Source organism: Lineus longissimus, chromosome 7 (assembly GCF_910592395.1).
Source record: "Lineus longissimus chromosome 7, tnLinLong1.2, whole genome shotgun sequence".
In the NCBI taxonomy this organism is placed as follows: domain Eukaryota; kingdom Metazoa; phylum Nemertea; class Pilidiophora; order Heteronemertea; family Lineidae; genus Lineus; species Lineus longissimus.
This window is the reverse complement of record NC_088314.1, coordinates 2,136,600-2,158,602: the sequence shown is the minus strand read 5'-3', so window position 1 is coordinate 2,158,602 and position 22,003 is coordinate 2,136,600. Positions and strand designations below refer to the sequence as shown.

The following is a 22,003-nucleotide window of genomic DNA, read 5'->3' as shown; positions in this document are numbered from 1 at the left end:
TTGAAATAGCTTTGGAGTGTGCTGTAGCAGTAGATATAGCCAAGGTTATAGAATTCTCTACTCGAGTGCGAGGTGTGCCAATTCCATTTCTGTGTGCTGTAGATAGTATCTAAGCTATGAGTCTAGTGCTTCTGCCAAGAATTGAAGAGGGCAGGGTATTGTCTCCTTTTGAGGTAAAAGGGCAGGGATCAGTTTAGGCCAAAAAGGGCGTAACATTGTAAAATCTATCAAAATTCAACTGTTTTGAAGAACACACAGCGATGTCAAATTGAATACCAGGTATACGTTCACACATTAGGAACATAATCCTACCCCTAGTTTACCAAACAAGGCAGTATTGAGTCCTGAATCATTTCTGTAATATAGCATAGGTGGCGCTCTCCATGAATCTTGACATGCACTCAGGTTGAATCTTTGCGTATTGACCATTCTCGAAATTCTCCAGCCGTGAGTTGATAACCCTAAACCATCATGGTAAAAGACATTTTGCTCTTTACCATGTCTTTCACATCAAATTTAACTATTCCTGTCTTTACCCAGCCCATTCTGCAAATGGTTCCCTGAGATTTGACTTGAGACAAGCCCTTGGTATCACAAACAGTCCCTCTATTTCAAAAACGCCTGGAGAATTTCACAACAGTCTGCTATGAGAACAAGCGCCGCTCTGTGACCTCGTCCCAGGAGTGCACACAGCTTTAACTCCTGCGGACAAGGTTGCACTTTCTGTATCATAACACGTCTATGCATCTGCATCTAGCTTGTCAACTTGGTGACCTTGAACTTGTAAAATAAACCTCAAGGTCAGCCAAGTAGCAATTTGACCTTGAACATTCTCTTACAAGATGCATACATTTTTCAGAGGCTGGATTCGGCAACATTGAGATCGTGATCCTAGACCCCCATGGCCGTAAGGACATCGTGAAACCCAAGGTCACGAAGACGTCTGAAGACACGTACCTCGTCGAGTATATGCCAAAGGAGGAGGGCCTGCACTCAGTCAGCGTGTTCTTTGCGGGATCAGCCATTCCCAAGAGTCCATTTGGAGTCGGGGTTGCCCCACGTAAGTTGAAAATCTTAATATCAGAGTTTGTATTCTGATGAAAGAGGAGCACTTTCGAAGTTTCGAAAGTTATGAGGCCTTGAGGGAACCAGGTAGAGAATGAGTTCATGGCTCTCGCTTGGATATGTATAGCTAAGAATTTGGTTGAGTTTCTGTTATACCAGTAAAAATGGAGTCAAATAAAGAAGCCAGATTTACTAGTGTAAGGCAGACTGTAAAAGAGCTGTCGAAGCTTTGAAAGAAACTATTTGACAGGACTTGTTCAACCCATTTGCCAAAGCGTTTCTAGCCCCATATCTGTATTCCTCACATGAAGAACTGTCCCTCGTTCTTTCACATTTATCCTCATTTCACATTGTTTGGGACCTGTTTTCCCTGCGTGTTGCGTAGACTGCTGATTGGTGCATCATGTCTCGTCCTCCATCAGACATCATCAAATCATCTTTAGCTTTATGTTCAAAATAACTTATCCTGGTTACTATGTGGGCTAACCATCTTTTAGAGGCATTGACGACACTGGATTGCGTTATTATAAAGGAGTAAACTGCCATGTTCCACTGGCTCTTTGGGCAGTAACAATGGCCAAGCCAATAACTTTTTATCAAAATCTTCCAACGCCTGTGAAAAGTGTTTGGCTCTCTGCATTTGCCACTGCTGAAGTGGCAAACAAGATTTATTTCACCTCAGGTTCAACCAATATGGTGACCGTTTTCGTTTACTCAAAATCTGGGCTCTCGACTACAATTCAACATGTTCAATGAACCAGGACTAAGTTATAGAACTTCCAACTCTCAGTCAGTATCCCTTCTCTCTCTTCATGCTATCATTCCTTCTCTCATCTTCATCATACATTCAGTTTATCCTTCCCTTTTTTCATGCTATCACTCCTTCTTTTGTCTTACACCTTTTAGGTTTTCCAATCAACCACCTACCTTTTCATTTCCTTCAAGTTCACCTGACACCCGTGTCTCCAGACCAGCTCTTGCCCTCCCCTTGTGATCTGAAGAAGTGGTGTTTCTGATAATATCACTCATATTACTAATGTTGATTTCACATATGTATTGTTAACCCCTCCATCAGGAAACTGCTTATGGGTTGCAATTTACTTCTAGAAGTCAGCCTTGTGTCTTTCGCTTTCTCCTCAAATCTCTTTCCTCATCTCCAACATCTCAACCTTCATTCTCTACCTCTCTACCTCTTTATCTCTTATCCCAAGTCCATTCATCACTTGTCATTTTTTACCATAATTCTCCCCTTTTTTTCCAGCGCCCGGAGGTAAAATCCATTCAGATATACACGGCATATAATAACGCTGCGAAATGGTTTTCATACTAACATGACAGCATCAACTAACATATTTACTAATAACATTTCTGCCTGCTTGCAGATTCATATTCTTTTCCTCTGGAAGTCATTGAATGTGAGCACATTAAGGTTGCAGAAGACGTTTTTTTTTCCTGGGCATCAACGCAAAATCATATATGCTGCTGTTTTCTCCTCTTCCTGATCCTTTTTCATGAAGGGAGTGAGGGGGGGGATGAGGGTCGAAAATGGCACAAACTTAAATGAGATTTGCTGATTGAAGAACTAGATACACCTGTCCAAAATCAGCTTTAAGTTGAGTTGGGAAAGTGGGACACGATATGTCTTTAATGACTACCTTTAGCTGCATAATCTATGCTTTAACCTGGCCAGTGACTCCAAACAAAAAAGACAAATCCTGTGAAAGGTGTTGTTCTAATTTGTCAAAGTTCCAAAATACTGGTGGTATCACATGCTATACTGATTGTTGTAAACCAGTGATATGATCACGTTTCTTTGCGAACTATGCTTATCACCTCCTGCCTTTCGCCTCAGGTAAAAGGAGCTTATATCTGTTGCTTTTCAAACTGAAATCATTGCAGTAAAAGATTAATTTCTGATTAATTTTCTTCAGTTTGGTCAAGATCATCTACAAGCGAACATCTGCATCATGGCGTGGTGTGATTAATCCGCATGCATTCCACATTTTGTATCTGACCCTACCGAAGATCCGTTTCTCCATAATCAGTACTAAAAATCCCCAACAGATGGCGTTGCGCCATATAATTAGCATGTTAGTGGTTAATAGCAATTTTGGTTTTTATTTTCAGCTTCACGTCCACGAATACGTACTCTTGCACATATTGTGGATGTATCCACGCCAACGGTGTCGTCCTCGCCGCCGTATCTTACAAGCGATGACATCTATGTACAACATAATGTGGACGATCAGTTCGTACCATATAATGTACCGATAACGTCCATGCCCCAGAGCTTTGGAGCGCCCCCTTTTTCACAAAATGTGGACTCTCCGTACATGCTTCCAATATCCCCACCGCCCGCGCAACAAAACGTGATGTCGCCTCTGAAGTCTCCAAGTTTTGGAGTTCAGTCTCCTCCACAACGGTTTTCACCAATGAGACAGAATGTGACTTCCCCTCCTTCAATGCCAAGAGATTTCTTCGGTGCACCGCGAGATTCACGTCATGTTGAATCACCATCCATCCATCCAGTTTCTCCCCCGTTACAACAAAACATTTGGAGGCCGCCAAATTTGGGGTCATATCGTCAACAACCTTTATCTCCGCCCCTGCAGCAGAGTGCAGGATCGCCCCGTATAATGTCACCTTACATTGGAGGGTCGCCCTATTCTGCCTCCCCAACTTTTGGCTCACCAGTCCAGAAGCCAATGTCTTTGGCACAGTATATTACTTCAACGTCACAAAATGTTGAGGCAACATCCAGACAAACGCTGTCACCTCCACTGCGGCAAAACATAAGTGTGATGAATACGTCATACACGACACAGCAGAGAGTGAGAGTGGTTCATCAAACCTCTCATGTGTCGCAACATTTGGATCCGCCGTATAACGCTGCCGTCAGGTCAATACCAATACAGCACAACCCGACACCCTTCCGAGCTCAAAGCCTTGAGCCAACACCAACATGGCATGCGCCCCGCAATAGGAACAAACCCCAGAAGAGAGTCAGCTTCTCGGATAATACTAGTGTTATCACAATATCCAGTTCCAATACTCGCACCCGTGCCCGCTCCGTGGAGGCACAAACGCGTTCACGTTCAGACACCCGCACCGTGGATACATCCCATAATATGATTCCGAGTACGCGTAAAGGTGGCGCCACTTCCACGTCGGCGGCATCGTGGGGCACCTCAGTCGATGCTGGCAACGGCCAGAATGTGGACATGGTGGTAACCTACGTCCTGCCTCCTTCATCGTTCGTGCCGAATGTAGCGTACACCCCCATTCCGCCCTGCTTCCCTGGCCCTAAGCAAGATGAAGACACGTTATGACCAGTTTTCTACATAACAGCTTTTTTTATCGTTTTGTTTGCTTGTAAATATGGTAAATCTTTACTACTTTCGACACTAGTATTGTTTACTTTAGACATTCAAAGATGCTGGTTTGTAATGTTTGAATTGCATGGAAAGCACGTAGAACCTTTTGGCAAAGCCAAAATGGAATGCAGTAAGCATGCTTGGGTTACATACTTCAGTAGGCTCTGTGTCATTGGTAGTTTTTTACAATAAGAAGCAAAAACCAGCAACTTTGAATGATGCTAACCATTTATACTAATATCAGTTTGACTTGTTTCAGCTTTGACCCACCATCTGCATGATGAGATTCATTTGTTTCTGCATATGCTAAAACTGATCAAGTGCATGCCGGTACAGCCAGAGTGTTTGACACTATGGAGTTATTTCATTGACAGCCTGTTTGTCATCGGACCAGCCTCTGTGGAACACATTAAACACTGTTTGTGAAATAAGGAGAACATTCTCTGATGTTCCAGTCCAGTTTAGATGTTACCCCAAGCATCCCGTTTGCATCATTGCATAGAGGACATAATTGTGACAGAAAGTGTTGGTTTGAATCGCTGCCCTGCATGCTTGAGGCTATAGAGAGATGTCACTTATCAACATTTTTGTCAAGTTAGACTAGCATCAGTTCATAATCTTTACTTAGTTCAGTTCATGAAAGTGTCACTACAAAGTGCGAAATACGTACCAAGGGAGATATCGCGTTGCCATGACTGCAATTGAAACCACAGCGCTTTTGATTGGATTATCCATCATTAGCACTAATAGTCAACATGAACTGCTGAGTCTAACATTCTTGTAATCTAAGAAGATAAAGTCAGGAATTTTGAATAGTTCTGCTTGAGACATTGAAATTTCCTGATGACATATCTGACGTGGTTCTTTTTCTTCTCTTTGCAGGCCAAGGAGGTAAAGCTTTACATTTTCTAACTAACAAACGTTTGACGTTTTCAACAGATTAATCTGCATGTCAGATGATAGAGGGCGCAAAGCCTCGTGAGAAAAATCAAGATTTCCACCAATGGAGGTTGTCCGCATAATGATACTTGTGGCAGATTTGTGATCAAATGTTTAGAGTTGACGTCATACTGCGGGCTCTATGTGACACAGATAGATTCTTAGCAGTTAAAGGTCTTGTTTGTGTGAATTAGTGTTTGATCGATTGATACAATGAGTGATAGATGTCCTTCTTTGTTTGTTATTCAGTTGATGGAGGTAACCAAACACTCTTTCCAATATCTGCATGGTGTGATTCTAAGTCCCTCAAATGAATGGTCACATACTGCTATGGCAAAGCCATCTGACAAATATGCATGAACGGACTGAGATCCCTCATGGCCCAGTATCAGGATGTGTCATCACATGATAATGGAAATGGAACAGCTAGAAATCGGATGCACGTGGACCCTGATTCCCTGAGCCCTCTACCTGGACAATTTTGCATGCAGACTGTATGCATTGACCTGATTGTCCCGCCTGATTTTCGAAGTATCCGTCTCTTATGTCCCCTTTGGTAATCTCTGTTGTGTGTTTGAGAGAGATGGTGTGACTCCATTGATTCATATGCGGCAGCAACAGTGTCATAGCTCAACTCTCCCCTACCGTTATCCTGATAGTTGTAGACAGAAATTAGAGCCTGCATTATCCCCTGTTCTCGACTTTTCTTTTGGTTTTGAATTCCATTTTGGCGAGATTGTAGGCCAACATTTTCGTTGATTCAATACTTGAAACCTGGCATGAAATGTTCAGTTTCCTTATGTTAGAGAAGCACGGCTCTAAAAGAGATTGTATCATGCAGTTTTCAGTTGAAATGACTCCACTTGAAGGGAAATAGCCGTGGCCATACAATACATGTTGTGCCCTTTAATTGTACTGTTCAACATGCCAGAATGATTTCAGCCTGCGTACATCAGTATCATCTAGTGAAGTAGCTAACTGTTCTTTTGACATAATACTTGCCTGGTATTCCAAGGACTTCGGAACAAGAAAATTCTTCAGCTCTGCAATGTCTGCGACATTGATAAAGTAACTGATTCAGGAGCCTTGAAGTTATCAAGACTGCTTCATTTGAGAATGTTCTGCAAACAGATTATATGGATGAGACTGTTCTCTCTTTTGTAAACTAATACAAGATCTATTTCTTTTCCCCCTGGTAATGGTATTCTATTAGGTCCCAAAGGTAAATACAAGTTTATCAAGTCATGCATGCCAGATGTTTTGAAAGATTATTTTAGAGATTGAAGTGATGTGTTGGACTTCGAAGGACAAGCTCTCGTTTGCCACTTCGAATTCGTATCCCCATCTTCTTGTGACGGAAGATGACTTTGATTTCATTCTGTTCGTTTGCATGATTCAGTGCGATTGCAAAGTTGACGTGATGCTGAAAGGAGAATAAGGCAGCGAAATTAATGCCCTTATTCCTCAGGTGATATTTTCAAGAATTCAGAGAGTTTCTAACCACCTGGAATACGAAGATATTGTTGATGTTAGCCGTGTGATTCACTCCTTCCTTGACTTTCTCTGGCTACCTTTGCGCGTAACTTCCTGTCTCCCCCAACCATCTATTCAGTTTAAATGACCTGTAAAACTGATATTGCTTCGTGGAATAAGAATATGATTTCTTGTTTAGACCCGAAGAAAAAAGGGAAAGATGTTCCTGATCGACAGTTTTGTAAGAACGTCTTAAATCGTTGCATAAAAGCGAAAAACATAACTTGGAAGTATATGTATGTATACCAGACGGCCCTAATTGGGGGTCCCCATCGACCAATCAGCTGGGTATGAGTGGAAGGGGGTTTTGTGCCATTTTGTATGTGAGAGAAGAGTACTGGTAGCTCACACAGAGCAATACCGGTAGCTGTTTGTGTACCTGACTTCAATATCACTGTGGAAATCACAATTGGTTTTTTTACCATTTTTGATGCATCTCGCATGCAATTTTTATCGTTTATTCATGTTTTAGTTATCTCCCCATAGGTAGCGCCATGCTCTGGCTCATTGTGCCTTCTCCGTATACATACATGTAATTCTGTGTCACGATTTGACACTCCTTCTTTTGCAAATGACATCGTGTTGCTTATGTACCCTAACATTTGGCCTGACCCAACTACTTGTTCATCAGCAGTGGCTAAGAGGACCAACTTTGTTATTCCAAGATGATATTCAGTTGTTATTTGCAAAATAACCCACCTTTAGACAGCCCTGAAATACATCATGTTTAGATAAATATCTGGAACTTCGGAAAACTGAGCTTGATTACTGCAAATGAACAAAGATTTGGGATCGGGCCTTCCAACACATTGTCACTGCGACCCCTGCATTATCCTTTGTAAATTTGTCCCTCTCTTTTCGACAGATTCGAAAGCAGGTAACTAAAAAACTAAGAAACAGCTGATTGTGTTATGGAGTCGTAGAACTAGACCACTAAAGATATTCTAGATGTGTTTCACTAAACATACCACATAGACATGAAAGGCTGCTAAAATGAACTTGGCTGCAGGGTTAGAAATGAAATCAGACCGAGAAGTTCCATCTTCTGTCTTCAAATAGATCAGAGACCATCAAGAATGATGGAGTTGTTGGCTACAGCAAGCATTTATAAAGCGTTCTGTGATTTGACTTCTGACCCTGACGATGCCAGCATGGATTGGAATACGGGTTTCTGCACCCACCATCGTTTGCACATGTAACAGAAAATATCAAGTTATATGATGTTAACACTCACAAATACTTCGACAGATCTATATGATCCTTCTAGAAACAGATACACTACTAAAATTACCGCGGTAGCTTGCATGTTAGAACCTGTATTCTGCAAAATGGACCTCAGATCATTCAATAAGATACTACGTGACTGTCCCACCATATCCCAACCTGGTGCATGCCCTTCTGTTAACCTCTTCCCCAGGTTTGTTAGCTCGGCATTGGACTTCCCTGTTCTGACGATTTGTTCAAAGTTTCCAAAACCTGCATGTTCAACTGTTTGACTTCAGCTTACTACTGATCCGTGCCTTCATTTGATTTTAGGTGTGTTTCTTTCAGCTCATATTGGCAGCAATGATGCTTCACACTATTAACCCATCGACAGAATGAATGCCAGAAAAGATTGTGTTGGGCCGTAATGTGATTGACCTGTTAGATTTGTCTTGTTCATTGCAGGAAAGCTATGAAACTGTAAATTCATATAATAACTCTTGATACAAACAACTTTTCAGTCAATTTGACTTTATTGATCGAAAGCTTCAAGGTTCATATCTAGATTTTCCAACCTTTTCCCAAAGGCAGAGATGTCCCTGCAAGATCTTTTTCCAGAATCATGTTATCGTCAACCTTTCAAATGTATTTCAGTGTTTATCAGTCAAAACAAAAAGAGTTGATGTCATCACTGATAACATCTTCTATTTCTGTTGACATCATCCATTTTTGTGAAATTTCTAAATACTCGTTTCTGACCCTCCTCTCTTTCATTTCACAGCTTGCAACCCCAGCAAAGTCTACGCAACAGGTCGTGGTATCCAGCCTAAGGGCGTGCGTGTTCGTGACGTAGCTGATTTTCAAGTCCACACAGAGGGCGCTGGTGATGGAGAACTCAAAGTTCACGTCACTGGACCAGGTAAATAACATAGGATTTCGAGTATACAGACTTGCGTTAATGATCTGACTTGTGATAAGTTTGCGTCCAATCTTGAAGACGGGGCTATATGTCATTTGGGAACGCGGTAAGAATTGTCGATCCATCTAACAACTTTATGATTTCCATCTTTCTCCCCAGGTGGCGTTGAGGAGAAGGTGATTGTTAAGCAGATTGACAAGACGAACTACGAATGTGTGTACACACCATTGAAGACGGGAGAGTACACTGTCATGATCACTTATGCTGGTGCTAATATTCCCAAGAGTCCATTCAGGGTGAGTGAGGCGAGACTTTTTTATACCTTGGTTAGCGTGCCCGCTGCTAGGCAATTAACTGAAATTGTGAAATAATTTTCTTTTTTAAAAATCTTTTAGCAGGCCCGCTGCACTCAAAATCACCGAAAACCGAGAAAAAAAATTTTTTTTTTTTTTTATTTTTTGTCATTTTGCAGGCCCACTGCACTCAAAATCACTGAAAACCGAAAAAAAAGAAAATTTTTTTTTTTTATCCCGACCGCCACCGTTCAGGTCCACGAAACCCGAGTGCAAAATTTGACAACCACCGCACTGTGGAGTGAGATCAAACGAGAGTTGCGTGAGATCTACCAACAATACCACGCAAAGATGGGTGTTGTCCAAAGTGATTGTGGCAAGAAGTGATCATGAAATACTGTCTGTTTTTAGGTCGATGTCGCGAAAGCTTCTGACTCCAAGATCCGAGCCTACGGTCCCGGTCTGGAAACCGGCGTTGTCGGTTGTCCATGTGACTTCACGGTCGAGACGAACAATGAAACTGGAGCACTTGGTAAGCCCTTGCCGAAAATTACCACGAAGTGTAAGTTGTTTTAAAACTCTCTGCGTGCTGCCTGTTGTTGCACGTGCGAGTGAAGCGCTTATCGCAAGCAAGGTAACTAATAGATTTAGTTCTTTTTTTCATTTGGGGGAGTATTAATAGCTTCGGACCAAAGGGTCTCAGCTTATATCAAGGTGTGGAGATTTGAAAGTATGACGGGTGACGATAAAAGACCACAATGTGTTGGAGTATTGAACTTGAGATTTCACTTGCTTTCGAGAAATGATTTCCTGGGAGCCTGCTGATGGCGTGACTGTGCATGTGTTGTCCACGAGCCAAGTCACAGTATGGAATGTGGAATGTGGAATGTGACTGATGTGAAGAATCTGTTGAGCTTGATGTGAAATATGAATGGCCCTTGACCCTTGATATACAGCTCTCCTGGAGAAAGCATGGTACTATTTGAAATGAAAAAGCATTTGTTGTCCAGTTCTATAAAAAGATTGAATGAAAAGTTTTATTTTCTTCCTTTTTGTCATGTTTGTGTAAAAACCTCTTGATCATGTTGATTGCCCTTCAGTGTTCACTAGTGTGATCACGCATGTCTTCCTGTGAACTTATTTTGTTCCGTGATCAGCTTTGGCATGAAATTTATTACCCCAGATGGTTAATTTTGTCTGTAACTGCACTAGCCTAGGCTTTTGGATACCACACACATCAGGTTCACTTTAAACTAGTATAGGCTAGGCTTGTGGAACCTATGGTTCACTCTGCAAGGTCCAGGCTAAGGAAATCTACACGTGTACACACGATTCCTTAAACCTGTGCTTGTAAAGCGAGTGGTTCACTAGAACATAAGCAAGGACAGTTATAGCCATCTCCAACCTGAGCCTATTGTTTCTCATTGTCAATTTCAGAACTATACGATTACAACCTAAGTACTAAGCTACAAATTCTGTGTCCTCATCTTTATGATTTCGCAAAACTATTTGACAAAACCCACATGCAGTTGGTATGCAAAATCTGCAGCTGTATGTGGGATATCTTCAAATTGTTTTGATGTTCAGCTGATATTTGCTGTTGCTGAAATGTTTGATTAAAGCATTTGAAATGTTTGCATGTTATAAAATGCTATTTGTTTGCCTGAGCAGGCCAGTTCAGTTTACTTTTGAACGCTTGTCTGTTTCTGTTCTTTGGATGGCGTATTGTTTCCAAGTATAGTTGATGATAATTTTTAGATCTACAGCAGTTTCTTGTGTAATCCTTAAACAATATCAATAGTTGAACCAAAGTCTTTTTGGTCTATTTTGAAAGTTGTGTGTAATTAGTCCATATCAACTGATAAAAGTATGTCACAGCTCTAACTTTTGAGGTCTACAACGATGAACAAAACCATCTCTTCTGCCAGACTCACAGCTCCTTGCAAGCTTTAGTTGTCAAAATACATAATAGTGTGGTCTTTATTGCTTGTACTATTTCAGCGCCTACAATCTCTATATTCCCATCCTTACAGGGTTCTCGATTGAGGGTCCATCCCAGGCAAAGATTGACTGCAATGATAACGGTGACGGTTCCGCCGACATCAGCTACTATCCCACCATCCCTGGCGAATATGCCGTCCATATTCTATGCAATGAGTCGGACATCCCTGGGTCACCATTCATGGCTCAGATTGTCCCTGCCACAGCTGATTTCAACCCAACCAAGGTAAGGTAACTTTGACTCTTTTCTCTGACTGAAGAATAAGTTATAAGGCCCGCCGTTACCAGAATCAGCACAGGAGAACTCCGTTGGTTAATTCCTTGGATGATTTTTCTTCTTCCAGGTGAAGGCATACGGTCCCGGTCTTGAGAAGACAGGTGTTGAGCCCAACCGCTGGGCCGAGTTCACTGTAGATTGCCGCGAGGCTGGTACCGCCCCACTCAAGATCACCTGCGTTGATGCCCAGAACAACCCGATCGAGGTCCAGGTGGCGGACAACAGGAACAACACGTACAGCTGCCGTTACATCCCCAAGAATGTCGAGAAGCATACGATCTATGTCTCGTACGGAGGATGCAACATCCCTAACAGTCCATTCAGGGTAAGATATCACATCATTTCTCCGTTTCTTATTGCCTTCAATTGTTTCCAAGTCATCTCAGTAGAGAGTTATTCTGACGTCTGAGTTGCCCAACTGGTTTATTTGGAAGTGACTGGTTCCTTCAAATCTTAGGGCATTTGCACTCCAGTTCAAACTTACCTAGCTCTCCTAACGTTTACTGTACAGTTGATAAAAGTTTGTTGGACAGAATTGTACAGCGCATTTTAATCATGAACATGCTGTTGATGTTGCTAGTTCTAACTGCATGCACGTTTTAGCAAATAGTCTGGTTCAGACCATTGCAGACTGTGTGGGAAGAGTTCTATTCACGCATTCAAATTGACTTCAATTTCACAAGATTTTGTTTATTTTAGTTTATATATCCTAATCATGATGTAAGGAACTTCCAGTTGCTTACTGTATCGTAACAACTCATTTTCTTTGCAAGTTTAACGCACCCTCTCCTTGTCGCTTTCCAACTAAACTAACAGTTTAAAATCCTCGAAAACTTGACTCTGACTGCATCCTAAAGTATGTAGAATCAATCCCTAATGTGGTCAAGGATCATCTGCCCGGATAACCAGACGATTGGCTCTTTTCGGTTTCCCTGGAATAGAGATGCTAAAAAATACCTTTGTCATGAAGACTGAAAACTGTGCTTATGTACATTATACAAATGAAATGTCTACATGTATGATGTAGCTACAGATCCGTGTACTGAGAAATCAGTGTTTTACTTTGGTACACCCTGTACATTACATGTATAAACTCTCTTGTATGTAGTTCTTACAGTTTCACTTTGCTTCTAGATGTCTGTCGGCCGCACTAAGAAGGGCAGTTCATCGTCTAGTTCATCATCTAGCTCTGATGATGAAGTAATATACACTTTCCTAATTAGCAATTAACGCTTTGTATATTCTGGCCACGTTGCTTATTAACCCCCTGGCTGTCGAAAGAGCTTCAAACCCGAACAAAATGTATCGACCATTGCATTTCAGTTTATTTTCATGTATTCATGAGTTGCAAAAGTTGCAGTTGGACTTAGCGCTAACGTTTCCCCTAATGCCGACTGAGCAACCAAGCCCTGAAGTATCCTGGTATTCACCTTGTTACCTTTCACTTTCACCAGTTGTCAAACTGAACTGCAACTCACCACGCATCAACATATCCATCGCATTGACCTGCTACAAAGACAGCTTCTGGGCTAAGGGATATTTGGCTTCCGAATTCATTTACTTCAAACCATAAATCCTGCATCTATAGCCTTCCCAAGTGTCCTCATTTCACTGTGCTGTTTAAGGGGGCTTGGGCTACAATTTGGGTTAATGAATTGTACTCGGCCTTCAGAAGCACGAGTAAGAAAACCCTGCATCGGCTTTGACTATGTTTGAGGAGTGGGTGTTTGATCAGCTGCGGTAATTGCTACCTCCATGCATATCGTTTGTGATGAAGAATCGTCTGGTAGCTTAAAACTGGGTCTTCAGACATTCAGTGGAGACTCTATTTTTGTTCTGTGAGCAGTTTCCTACTCATTTCAGTCAGATTTGCCTAGTTTTAGTTGAACTTAGTTGCTTCATTGTCTTGTGTGTTAGCACTCCTTCAGTGTTCCCCTAACAAAATATAACACTGTTGTTTTAGCTTCAAACTATTTGGAGAAGGAAGCACTTGAATCTACTCCAGATGACACTCTTGAATAGTGATTCTCACGAGTTTATTATGGCGTATTGTAATCTGTCTTGATGTCTTCTTCAGGTATACGTTGCCGAGCCCAGCAAGCCGAGCAAGGTAAAGGTGTATGGTCCCGGTCTCGAGAAGGGCGTCAGGATGCACGAGCCAACTTACTTCATCGTCGACTGCAAGGAAGCAGGACCTGGTATGTAAAACAAGAATGGAACATCTCGGAGGACGTCAGTTGGCAGCTGCTTGTTTGATGTTGATTGAAAGCTTCTTTGAAGGAAAAGTGCTCCTGCTTTACTTTGCTTCTGGTCACTCATAATAACACAAATTCCTGACTTTATACTTCATAATGCATTCTAGTAACTTAGTTCTATCTTTCTCCCCTAGGTGATGTCGCTATCGCTCTTACTGACGAGAAGGGTAACGACGTCCCGGTCAGCACCACCGACAACAAGGATGGAACCTTCACCATCCAGTACGAGCCCAACTCCGTCGGTACCTACACGACTGGGGTGTTCTTTGCTGAGCAAGAGATTCCTTCCAGCCCGTATAAGGTCCAGGTTGAACCTCATATTGATGTCAGCCAGGTCTACTGCGATGGTCTTCAGCAGAGTAAGTCAATGCTTTATGATAGGTTACTTGAGTGAAATTTATGAATTACACTGTAAAGGTGAAGTTGAATACGTTATCCATCAGAATATAGGTACAGGCAAGTATGGATTAATCTATACTTGGTACAGGTTATATTCTACAACACCTTGGTAGCATTGAGGCATTTTAGCTGCAGCGGTTTTGGCCGAAACCCACCACATAGTGCCACAGTTCCTTATGCCAAGGCAGCTCCCATGCTTTCTATCATAGCATAATGTTAATTCATCACCGTCTCTTTCAGTCTCTGCTTCCTTCAGGCAGCCTTCTTCATTCGGTACTATCGAATCAAACTTTTTCTGTATGTAGTTCAAGTTCAGAGAAATCTTGATGTCAGCATTTAGATCTTCTTGTTCTGTAACTACCGGATTCATCCATAAATGTCAGATTAAAGTGTTTTGTGACTCCTTTCCTTAGCAGAAAAGAAAGAAATAGCGGAGAGACGACACTTTTAGAATCATTTTTGACATGTTTGTAGTACAAGACCAATTTTCAAAGCAATTGCTTGTTGTGTGGCGCCACCTGTAGTCAATGTATATTACTATCCCTCTCAGAATCTGAAGTCGGGAAGGAGTATGACTTTGACATCATCACCGCTGATGCTGGTGGCAAGGCACCCACCGACGTCATCATCATCGCGCCAAGCGGCAAACAGGTCCCTGTGAAAATAGAAGAGATCCCAGACGGCTACATCGTCAAGTACACTTTGGAAGAGCTCGGTACCCACTCTGCAGACGTCATCTTTAACAACCAGTCGATCCCGAACAGTCCGTTCAAGACCGAGGGTGTCCCCAAAGGCAAGGCCCCAACAGAGAAACCAATGTCTGAATCAGCCAAGAAGGTCAAGGCATACGGCCCAGGTCTGTCCAAGGGAGTTACTGGTGCCCCGGCTGAGTTCACCATTGATACCCGTGAAGCTGGTCCAGGAGGTTTGGGCCTGACCATCGAGGGTCCTGCAGAGGCAAAGATCGACTGCTCCGATAACGGAGACGGTACCTGCGGTGTTAAGTACTACCCGTTGGAACCTGGGGAGTATACCATCAACATCCTCTTCGCTGATGAGTACATCCCCAAGTCGCCCTACAAGGCGAGGGTCGTCCCCCCAGGAAAGGAGAACCTGAATGTCAGCGGCGTAAAGACCTACGGCCCAGGAGTGGAGAGAGAGGGTTAGCACTTGCGACATTTCGCATGGAGTTGAAAGTTTGCTACCTCCTTTATCTAACCCATGCATAGAAGTCGATAGCATTTACTGTGTGTACTCATTGCATCTTGCAAGTTTTGATTGATATTATGATGGATTTCTGAACTAACTTGATATGCGATTCTTTGATTGAAGGATATGACTGATAATTCACAATCCTGCATGTTTTTACCCATGAGGCATCTTCAGATTTTCCTCCACAGATCTTCGTCATTTCGATCCTAAACTCAAAGACAACTGGAAGAGTGCTGTTCTTTCAGTTTCCAATCGCTGATGATGTTCATTGGCAAATCAAGATCAGTGATACAAATCGCAAGTGATGCATTGTTCTCGCCCAACTTTCGGATGAGACGATGCTTTCTGAAGTAATTCGGCCTTTTTGTCTTTAGGTTCCCCACCTTGCCTGCGTGTTTCATTAACCCGCTAGATGCAGGACCCTGGTTCGTAAACCTAATCATGCATGTCAGTTATTTCAGTCCTAGATTGTGTTCTTGTGTTTGAAACAAAGTATCGTAGTCAGTTACGCCATTCATTGTCTTAGTTTGTAATTTATTAGGAATAGTATAACGACTCGGTTAATACATTTGTATTAAAAGTCATCAATTCTGTATGAATTTTCTGACTAACTTCATGCATATCTTGTCCTTTTGTCTCATGGTTTCTCAAGTTAACACTCTGTTCTTGTGTATGACTTTTATACTGCATGATTTTGGTGTTCATTTTCAGATTGTTGAAATGGCATGCTCTGACTTCGCCTCTTTCCTGATCAGTGCCCCTGAGTGGTAGAGCACTGTTGTAGGTATCAAAATGACCGACTGATAGGGTCAGCCTTTGATATTTATGACAGAACATCAGTTATGAAGTTGATACCAACAGAGCCTGACCCCATAACTTGGCAAAGATGGACCTCTCAGGTACTCATCTGGAAAGAGGCAAATTGTTTTATTTTCTCTTCATGTCTTGTTTCGAAACAACTCTATGTAATATTTGTTCAGTTTCATGCTCGTACAAGATCTAGATGGATCGCCTTCTTTTTTTCAGTGTTATCATTTCAAATGTTATCAGTCCCATAGGGGTGCAAAACTGGCATTAGCTGACATAGACCTGCCCCTAAGTGGTAAATTCCACTCGCTATAAACATTGGCTTTGGTGGACAATCTGTCAGTTCTTTGAGTCAATGAGGTTTTCATCAGATTTGATAAAATGATGTTGAATTGTAGTTCAACACCCAACATTCATCAGTGCATCACTCTAGAAGACCTCAGCCCTGAATTCATGTGAAATGTTTGGTGTATTACCAAGACGGGCATCCTCCTCCTTCTCAATCCACGCCAATGCCCTGATCTGATCTTTCTGAATCACCACATGAAGTTCACCTGCTCTCTCCTTCCTATCCAGGTGTCTTCCTCGAGTCGCCCACCGACTTCACCGTTGACGCTCGCTCCGTCACCCCAAGCGGTGATGGCAAGGTGAAGGCCATCCTGACCAACCCTCAGGGAACCAAGTACGATACAATCGTCAAGAACCACCAGGATGGTACCTACAATGTCAGCTATACTCCTTTCGAACAGGGTAAGTGAACTGTTAGTTCAAAGTAAATACAGTTAAAGCAGTATCAGCTAGCATGAAAAAGGAAGTAGAAACTGGAACGTGTAGCTTGTATCTGAATAAAGTTTAGAGCCTTTGCTGTTGCCAGCATTCAGTAACCCCGAAACTTTGGTCATCAATTAAGTTGATATATTTGACAAGTCGGATGTCAATTTTGGTGTCTTCTTTGGTAGGTGTGCACACCCTTGATGTCACCTATGATGGCATCCCTGTCCCTGGCAGTCCATTCAATGTCAATGTCGTCCCCGGCTGTGACGTCACCCGTGTCAAGGCTTATGGCCCCGGTCTCGAGGGCGGCAACACCAACATCCCCCAGGTCTTCACTGTTGAGACCCGCGGTGCTGGACAGGGAGGACTTGGACTCGCCATCGAGGGTCCATCTGAGGCTAAGATGACATGCCGTGATAATCGTGACGGTAGCTGCGCTGTCGAGTACCACCCCACCAAACCAGGCGACTACGACATCAGTGTGAAATTCGCTGATGAGCACATCCCTGGAAGTCCCTTCCATGTCAGTATTACCGACAAGGTTGATGCGAAGAAGGCCAAGGCTTTCGGTCCCGGTCTCAAACCTGAGGGCGTCCGTGCTGGTGTACCAGCTGAATTCACCGTCGATGCCCGCGAAGCTGGCGTCGGATTCTTGGACGTTGCTGTCGTTGGTAAGGATGGAAAGAAGAAGCCAGGCCACATCAAGCCAGTCGGCGATGGTACTTATGAATGTTCCTACGTCCCGGAGGTTGAAGGTCCCTGCCAGGTCGAGGTCAAATATGGAGATGAACAAGTCCCAAAAAGGTAGGGATTTGCCGAATTTATTTACTGAATTGGTGATCTTGTGGCTGGTTTAGTGTCCAGCAGAATGATTAGGTGGTTGACAGTTTAAGCACTTCCCTGAAACGTAGCCAAACTTTAAGTTGTAATATTTTGCCTCTTCCAGTCCTTTCAAGACGAAAGTTCTTCCAAAGTCTGATGCAAGCAAGGTGAAGGTCGTTGGTGATGGTGTCAAGCCAACCGGCGTGCCGGCATCTCTGCCCGTCTCCTTTACCGTTGATACTAAGGAGGCTGGCGTCGCTGATCTGGGCGTCGAGATCCAGGTAGGCATCAATGATCCTGCATTTCAAGTTTTCTTCCTTGAATTCATAATGTCAACTTTAAAGTCATACGTGAATGGATGAAATTTGATGTAGATCTTTCGAAAAGTCAGCATCTGTCCCTCACAGTTTGTCATAGTGTATCCTTTTCTCCTCAGAACCCAGAAGGCTTGCGCGTAACTCCTGAAGTCCTCGACAATGCTGATGGTACCTTCACCGTTTCGTACACTCCTGAGGAGGTTGGACAACATACCGTTGATGTCAAGTTTGACGGCAAACCAGTGCCCAAGTCGCCCTTCAAGGTCAAGACATCGCCCTCCGGTCACCCTGAGAAGTGCAAGATTATTGGTATGTATAGAAGTGCACTTCATGTCGCAGAGTGTGAACGCTTATTCGCATCTACAAAAAAGAAGCCACTGTGGCAAATGGTGAAACTGTAGATAATCTCAAGTCAGTTTTAATCCAGTGAACAGATTGAACTCATAATGTTTACACCACATTCTTACACACAATGCTTAAATCTTTCAGAGGGTCTTGAACAGACTGTCATTCTCGGTGAGGAGACTGTCATCACCATCAACACTGCTGATGCTGGCAAAGGTGCCATCACATGCAAAATCAGGAACCCCACTGGCGGGGACTGCGACATTGACATTGAAGACAATGCCGATGGCACCGTCTCTATCTACTACACACCACGTTTCCCTGGTACTCATAGCATCGCAATCAACTTCGGCGGCAAGCCAATCCCGAAGGGAGAGTTCACCCAAGAGGTAGGACAAGTTTACAATTCATCGGAAACTTTTTGATTCATTTCATTCTAAGAATACAAGTGAATACTGTACATTGTGTACATTTAATTGTATATTGATTTGAGTTCTTCCAAATCCAGTTCTCCTTGCTTTTGAAATCTGCCTACTTTTACTACTGTCATATTGACAAAGTATTAGTGGTTTTTCGCTCACCCTGAAGCTTGATTTGAGTGGTGTGGGTTTTATAGCAATCCTAGCCTTTGGTGCATGATACAAAGGTACATATATTGAGTTACTAATGAAAATAGGGTTATTGTGTGCAATCACAACATGAAGTATTAATTTGGGCTTCAGGCTGCACCAGGACCCAATGTTGGGGCCTGAAACTATCAAAAATATCCAACGTGAGAAAAATCTACTTGCATGTTCCTGATTTCTCTGCTTGGTGGCACTGGTTGCCCGACTGGTTGGCAGTTGAGAAAACCTGTTTAGAAAAGTCGCTACAATAACCCTGTTTTTAAAAGGAAAAGTTGTGCAGTTTTCTGAGGAAGTTTTGTTGTGACAGCTTCTGAAGTTCTAATATGAGATTTGAATCGGCAGGATACGCGTGCATCCAGGTCAGATTATACAATTCGAAAGGGTTGAGTCGATATCTCTACACCTGACCCCAGATGGCAGCAGCGAAAAGCCACACCTGTTCGTCTGGAATTTCTCTCTGAAAGCCCATTCCAGCCAAGTTGACAGAATCAGGCATTACATCATGTACATTTCCTATGTATGATGTATGTCTGACTACTGCAATGTTTGGGTGAAATGACATTAAGATGGTTTACTTCAACCTGTTGCCAATAAACAATAATGTCGGTTAGTTTTTCTGACCAATTTCATTATGGAAGTCAGCACACTTTTGAAATCCCAGGATGGATGAGTTTAACTTGTTCATGTCTGAGCGAATTTTGAACTAAAAGATGCTTAACAAACCACTCTCAAAAACGGGATGCAGCTGCCTTCCGTCCACGTTTCTGCAGGTGCTGAGTCAGGGCCAGACGATTGAATTCAACATATCAAACCTGAATCTGCATATTTAGAAGATGTGTGTGATGGGCTTTACTGTTGAACAGCAGTTGTTAAATTCCATCTCTACCCAAATGTTCAGAGGCAGAGCTTGGGGAAAAACTTATCTTAATGATTGCACAACTTTTCCAATTTGAATTTTTTACTGTTGAATTCTTTGCTTGACTTTTGAAAAGTTAATTTTTGTTTTCTTCTTACAATTCTACGTTCATGAGGTCTGATATTCAATATGTCGTAAATCAGTGAGTTTGTGTCCTGTCCTGTCCAATCAAATACATTTCTCGCTTGATGTAAGTTAGAATTTTTCCTCAGAACCAAGTTGTAAGGCCTCTGACTTTGCCTGCAACTTATCAATAGCAGCAAGTATCCAGAGTGGAGATAAATTTTGATAGGTTCCAAGGTTACCTTGGATCTTCTTTATTTGATCATCTACCACCAATGGTGTGTTCACACTGGATGCGAATTGAAACCGAATTCCGTAGAGCGCTCTCCGGAATACGAATTGGTTAATCCAGTTTCAGAACGGTCGCGTCACACTGGCCCGAATACGCATTCAAATCGGTTTAAAACGCGCCACACTCAATGCATACTAACGACGCGCCATCTATTATTATTATTATTATTATTATTATTTATTAACCTCCCATATGGGGGAATAAAATTTACAAGTACAAAACATATAAGTGTATAATATCACAGTATCACACAGTCATTATTAACAAGTTAAAATCGCGTAAGGTGCTTGACCATTTCCATCTCCCGGCCATGCCTATTGCCAAAGTTCGGGTCAAAGAGGAGTGTCCTCAGCGAGTCGACACCACCGTCGCTAAATGCGGAGAATCCCGGCCTCGCCCTCGAAAACGAGGCCAAAACCGGGGAAAACCCAGCCGCGACGATGTTGCTGACCAATGTACCTTTGACCAACGAACCGGCGGCAACATACCTTGCCAGGAAATGGAAATGCAAGTCACGTGCAAGGGAGTTGATTTTTCCCTATTCTATGGCATAACGAAAAACGATTTGAGTTAATGAGATAATTTAAATACATCAGTTAACTAGTTCGGAGCACTAGTTCCCGCGGTCAAAGGTCACTTTCCATGCGCCGGGCGCATGCGCAGTGCGATCGAAAATCTTAATTCGTATCAAGCGCGTCACACTTGAAATCTCAATACGGTTTCGTTGATTCGGATTAGCTGATTCGCATTCAATTCGGTTTAAGAACCGTGTTGGTTAAAGCGGATTGAGATCGGTATGAACCGAATTGAGTGTGACGCCCCAATACGTATCAACGTTTTAATTCGAATTCAATTCGTGTTAAAACCCCAGTGTGACCACGGCATAAGTGTTTCTTATCAAAGTGCGATGTACTTGCGTTTCGAAGCTGACTTGAGATTGAAACAGAAGGTTGGCTCTGCAGCTTTGCAATGGTATTTGTCAGATATCGGCTGTTGACTTGGCCAGGTTCAGCAGCGTATTCAAGTTACTAGTATCTTACAAGTTGATATTGGTTGTGCTAGTCTGCTGTGTCACTGATGTGCTCTGGGGTAGACTTTCAAACCATAACTGTACCTCTCTTACAAGGAGTAGTAATATCAAGTACAGATTAGTCTTTAATCCGTACATGGTAATGTAGATGGTCATTCGCTGCTGAGTCCTGAAGAGTCAGATTCCTGATAATATCGCCTTCAAAGACACATCAATATAGAGTCTATAATCCTTCTTATACCTGCCTGCCTGAACCAGAGTAGAGGCCAGGAATCTGTGAAGGCCGTTGAAGACATCGTCTGGTCTGTGGGAGGGGAGATATCATTCTTTCTCGGGTTGCCGCAATTGCCGGTATTTCTGAAGCAGTTTCCGCACAGCCTCCCCCGTTCCACAGGTGTACTATATATCACTACAAACCGCTTATCTCGCTGCGTTGAAGACTGTTGAACTTTTTATAAAGACTCGACTACCGTCTGGTATTTTGGTTAAGAATGTATGCGTATTATTGATGAAGGTGGTGGTTCTGGCTGAGGCCGCGGTA

The 22,003-nt window shown here is 42.7% G+C and overlaps 1 protein-coding gene across 9 annotated transcripts in view; it reads left to right on the top strand.

Annotated features, from left to right (window-relative positions):
• Positions 1-22,003, top strand: part of LOC135490739 (filamin-A-like) — an 86,704-nt gene that overhangs the window by 33,567 nt on the left and 31,134 nt on the right. For 3 of the 9 annotated variants that reach the window (XM_064776170.1, XM_064776164.1, XM_064776169.1), the window contains exons 9-23: positions 860-1,060; positions 8,896-9,033; positions 9,193-9,329; positions 9,738-9,888; positions 11,360-11,553; positions 11,672-11,929; positions 12,739-12,804; positions 13,682-13,802; positions 13,994-14,218; positions 14,809-15,420; positions 16,854-17,027; positions 17,237-17,855; positions 17,998-18,154; positions 18,310-18,499; positions 18,680-18,924. In XM_064776170.1, coding sequence (XP_064632240.1) covers positions 860-1,060; positions 8,896-9,033; positions 9,193-9,329; positions 9,738-9,888; positions 11,360-11,553; positions 11,672-11,929; positions 12,739-12,804; positions 13,682-13,802; positions 13,994-14,218; positions 14,809-15,420; positions 16,854-17,027; positions 17,237-17,855; positions 17,998-18,154; positions 18,310-18,499; positions 18,680-18,924 — 3,488 coding nt within the window. Of the gene's footprint in view, positions 1-859; positions 1,061-6,587; positions 6,601-7,050; positions 7,093-7,780; positions 7,789-8,895; positions 9,034-9,192; positions 9,330-9,737; positions 9,889-11,359; positions 11,554-11,671; positions 11,930-12,738; positions 12,805-13,681; positions 13,803-13,993; positions 14,219-14,808; positions 15,421-16,853; positions 17,028-17,236; positions 17,856-17,997; positions 18,155-18,309; positions 18,500-18,679; positions 18,925-22,003 lie in introns of those variants that run through there. The other 6 variants (XM_064776172.1, XM_064776165.1, XM_064776171.1 and 3 more) reach the window with 6 other exon arrangements.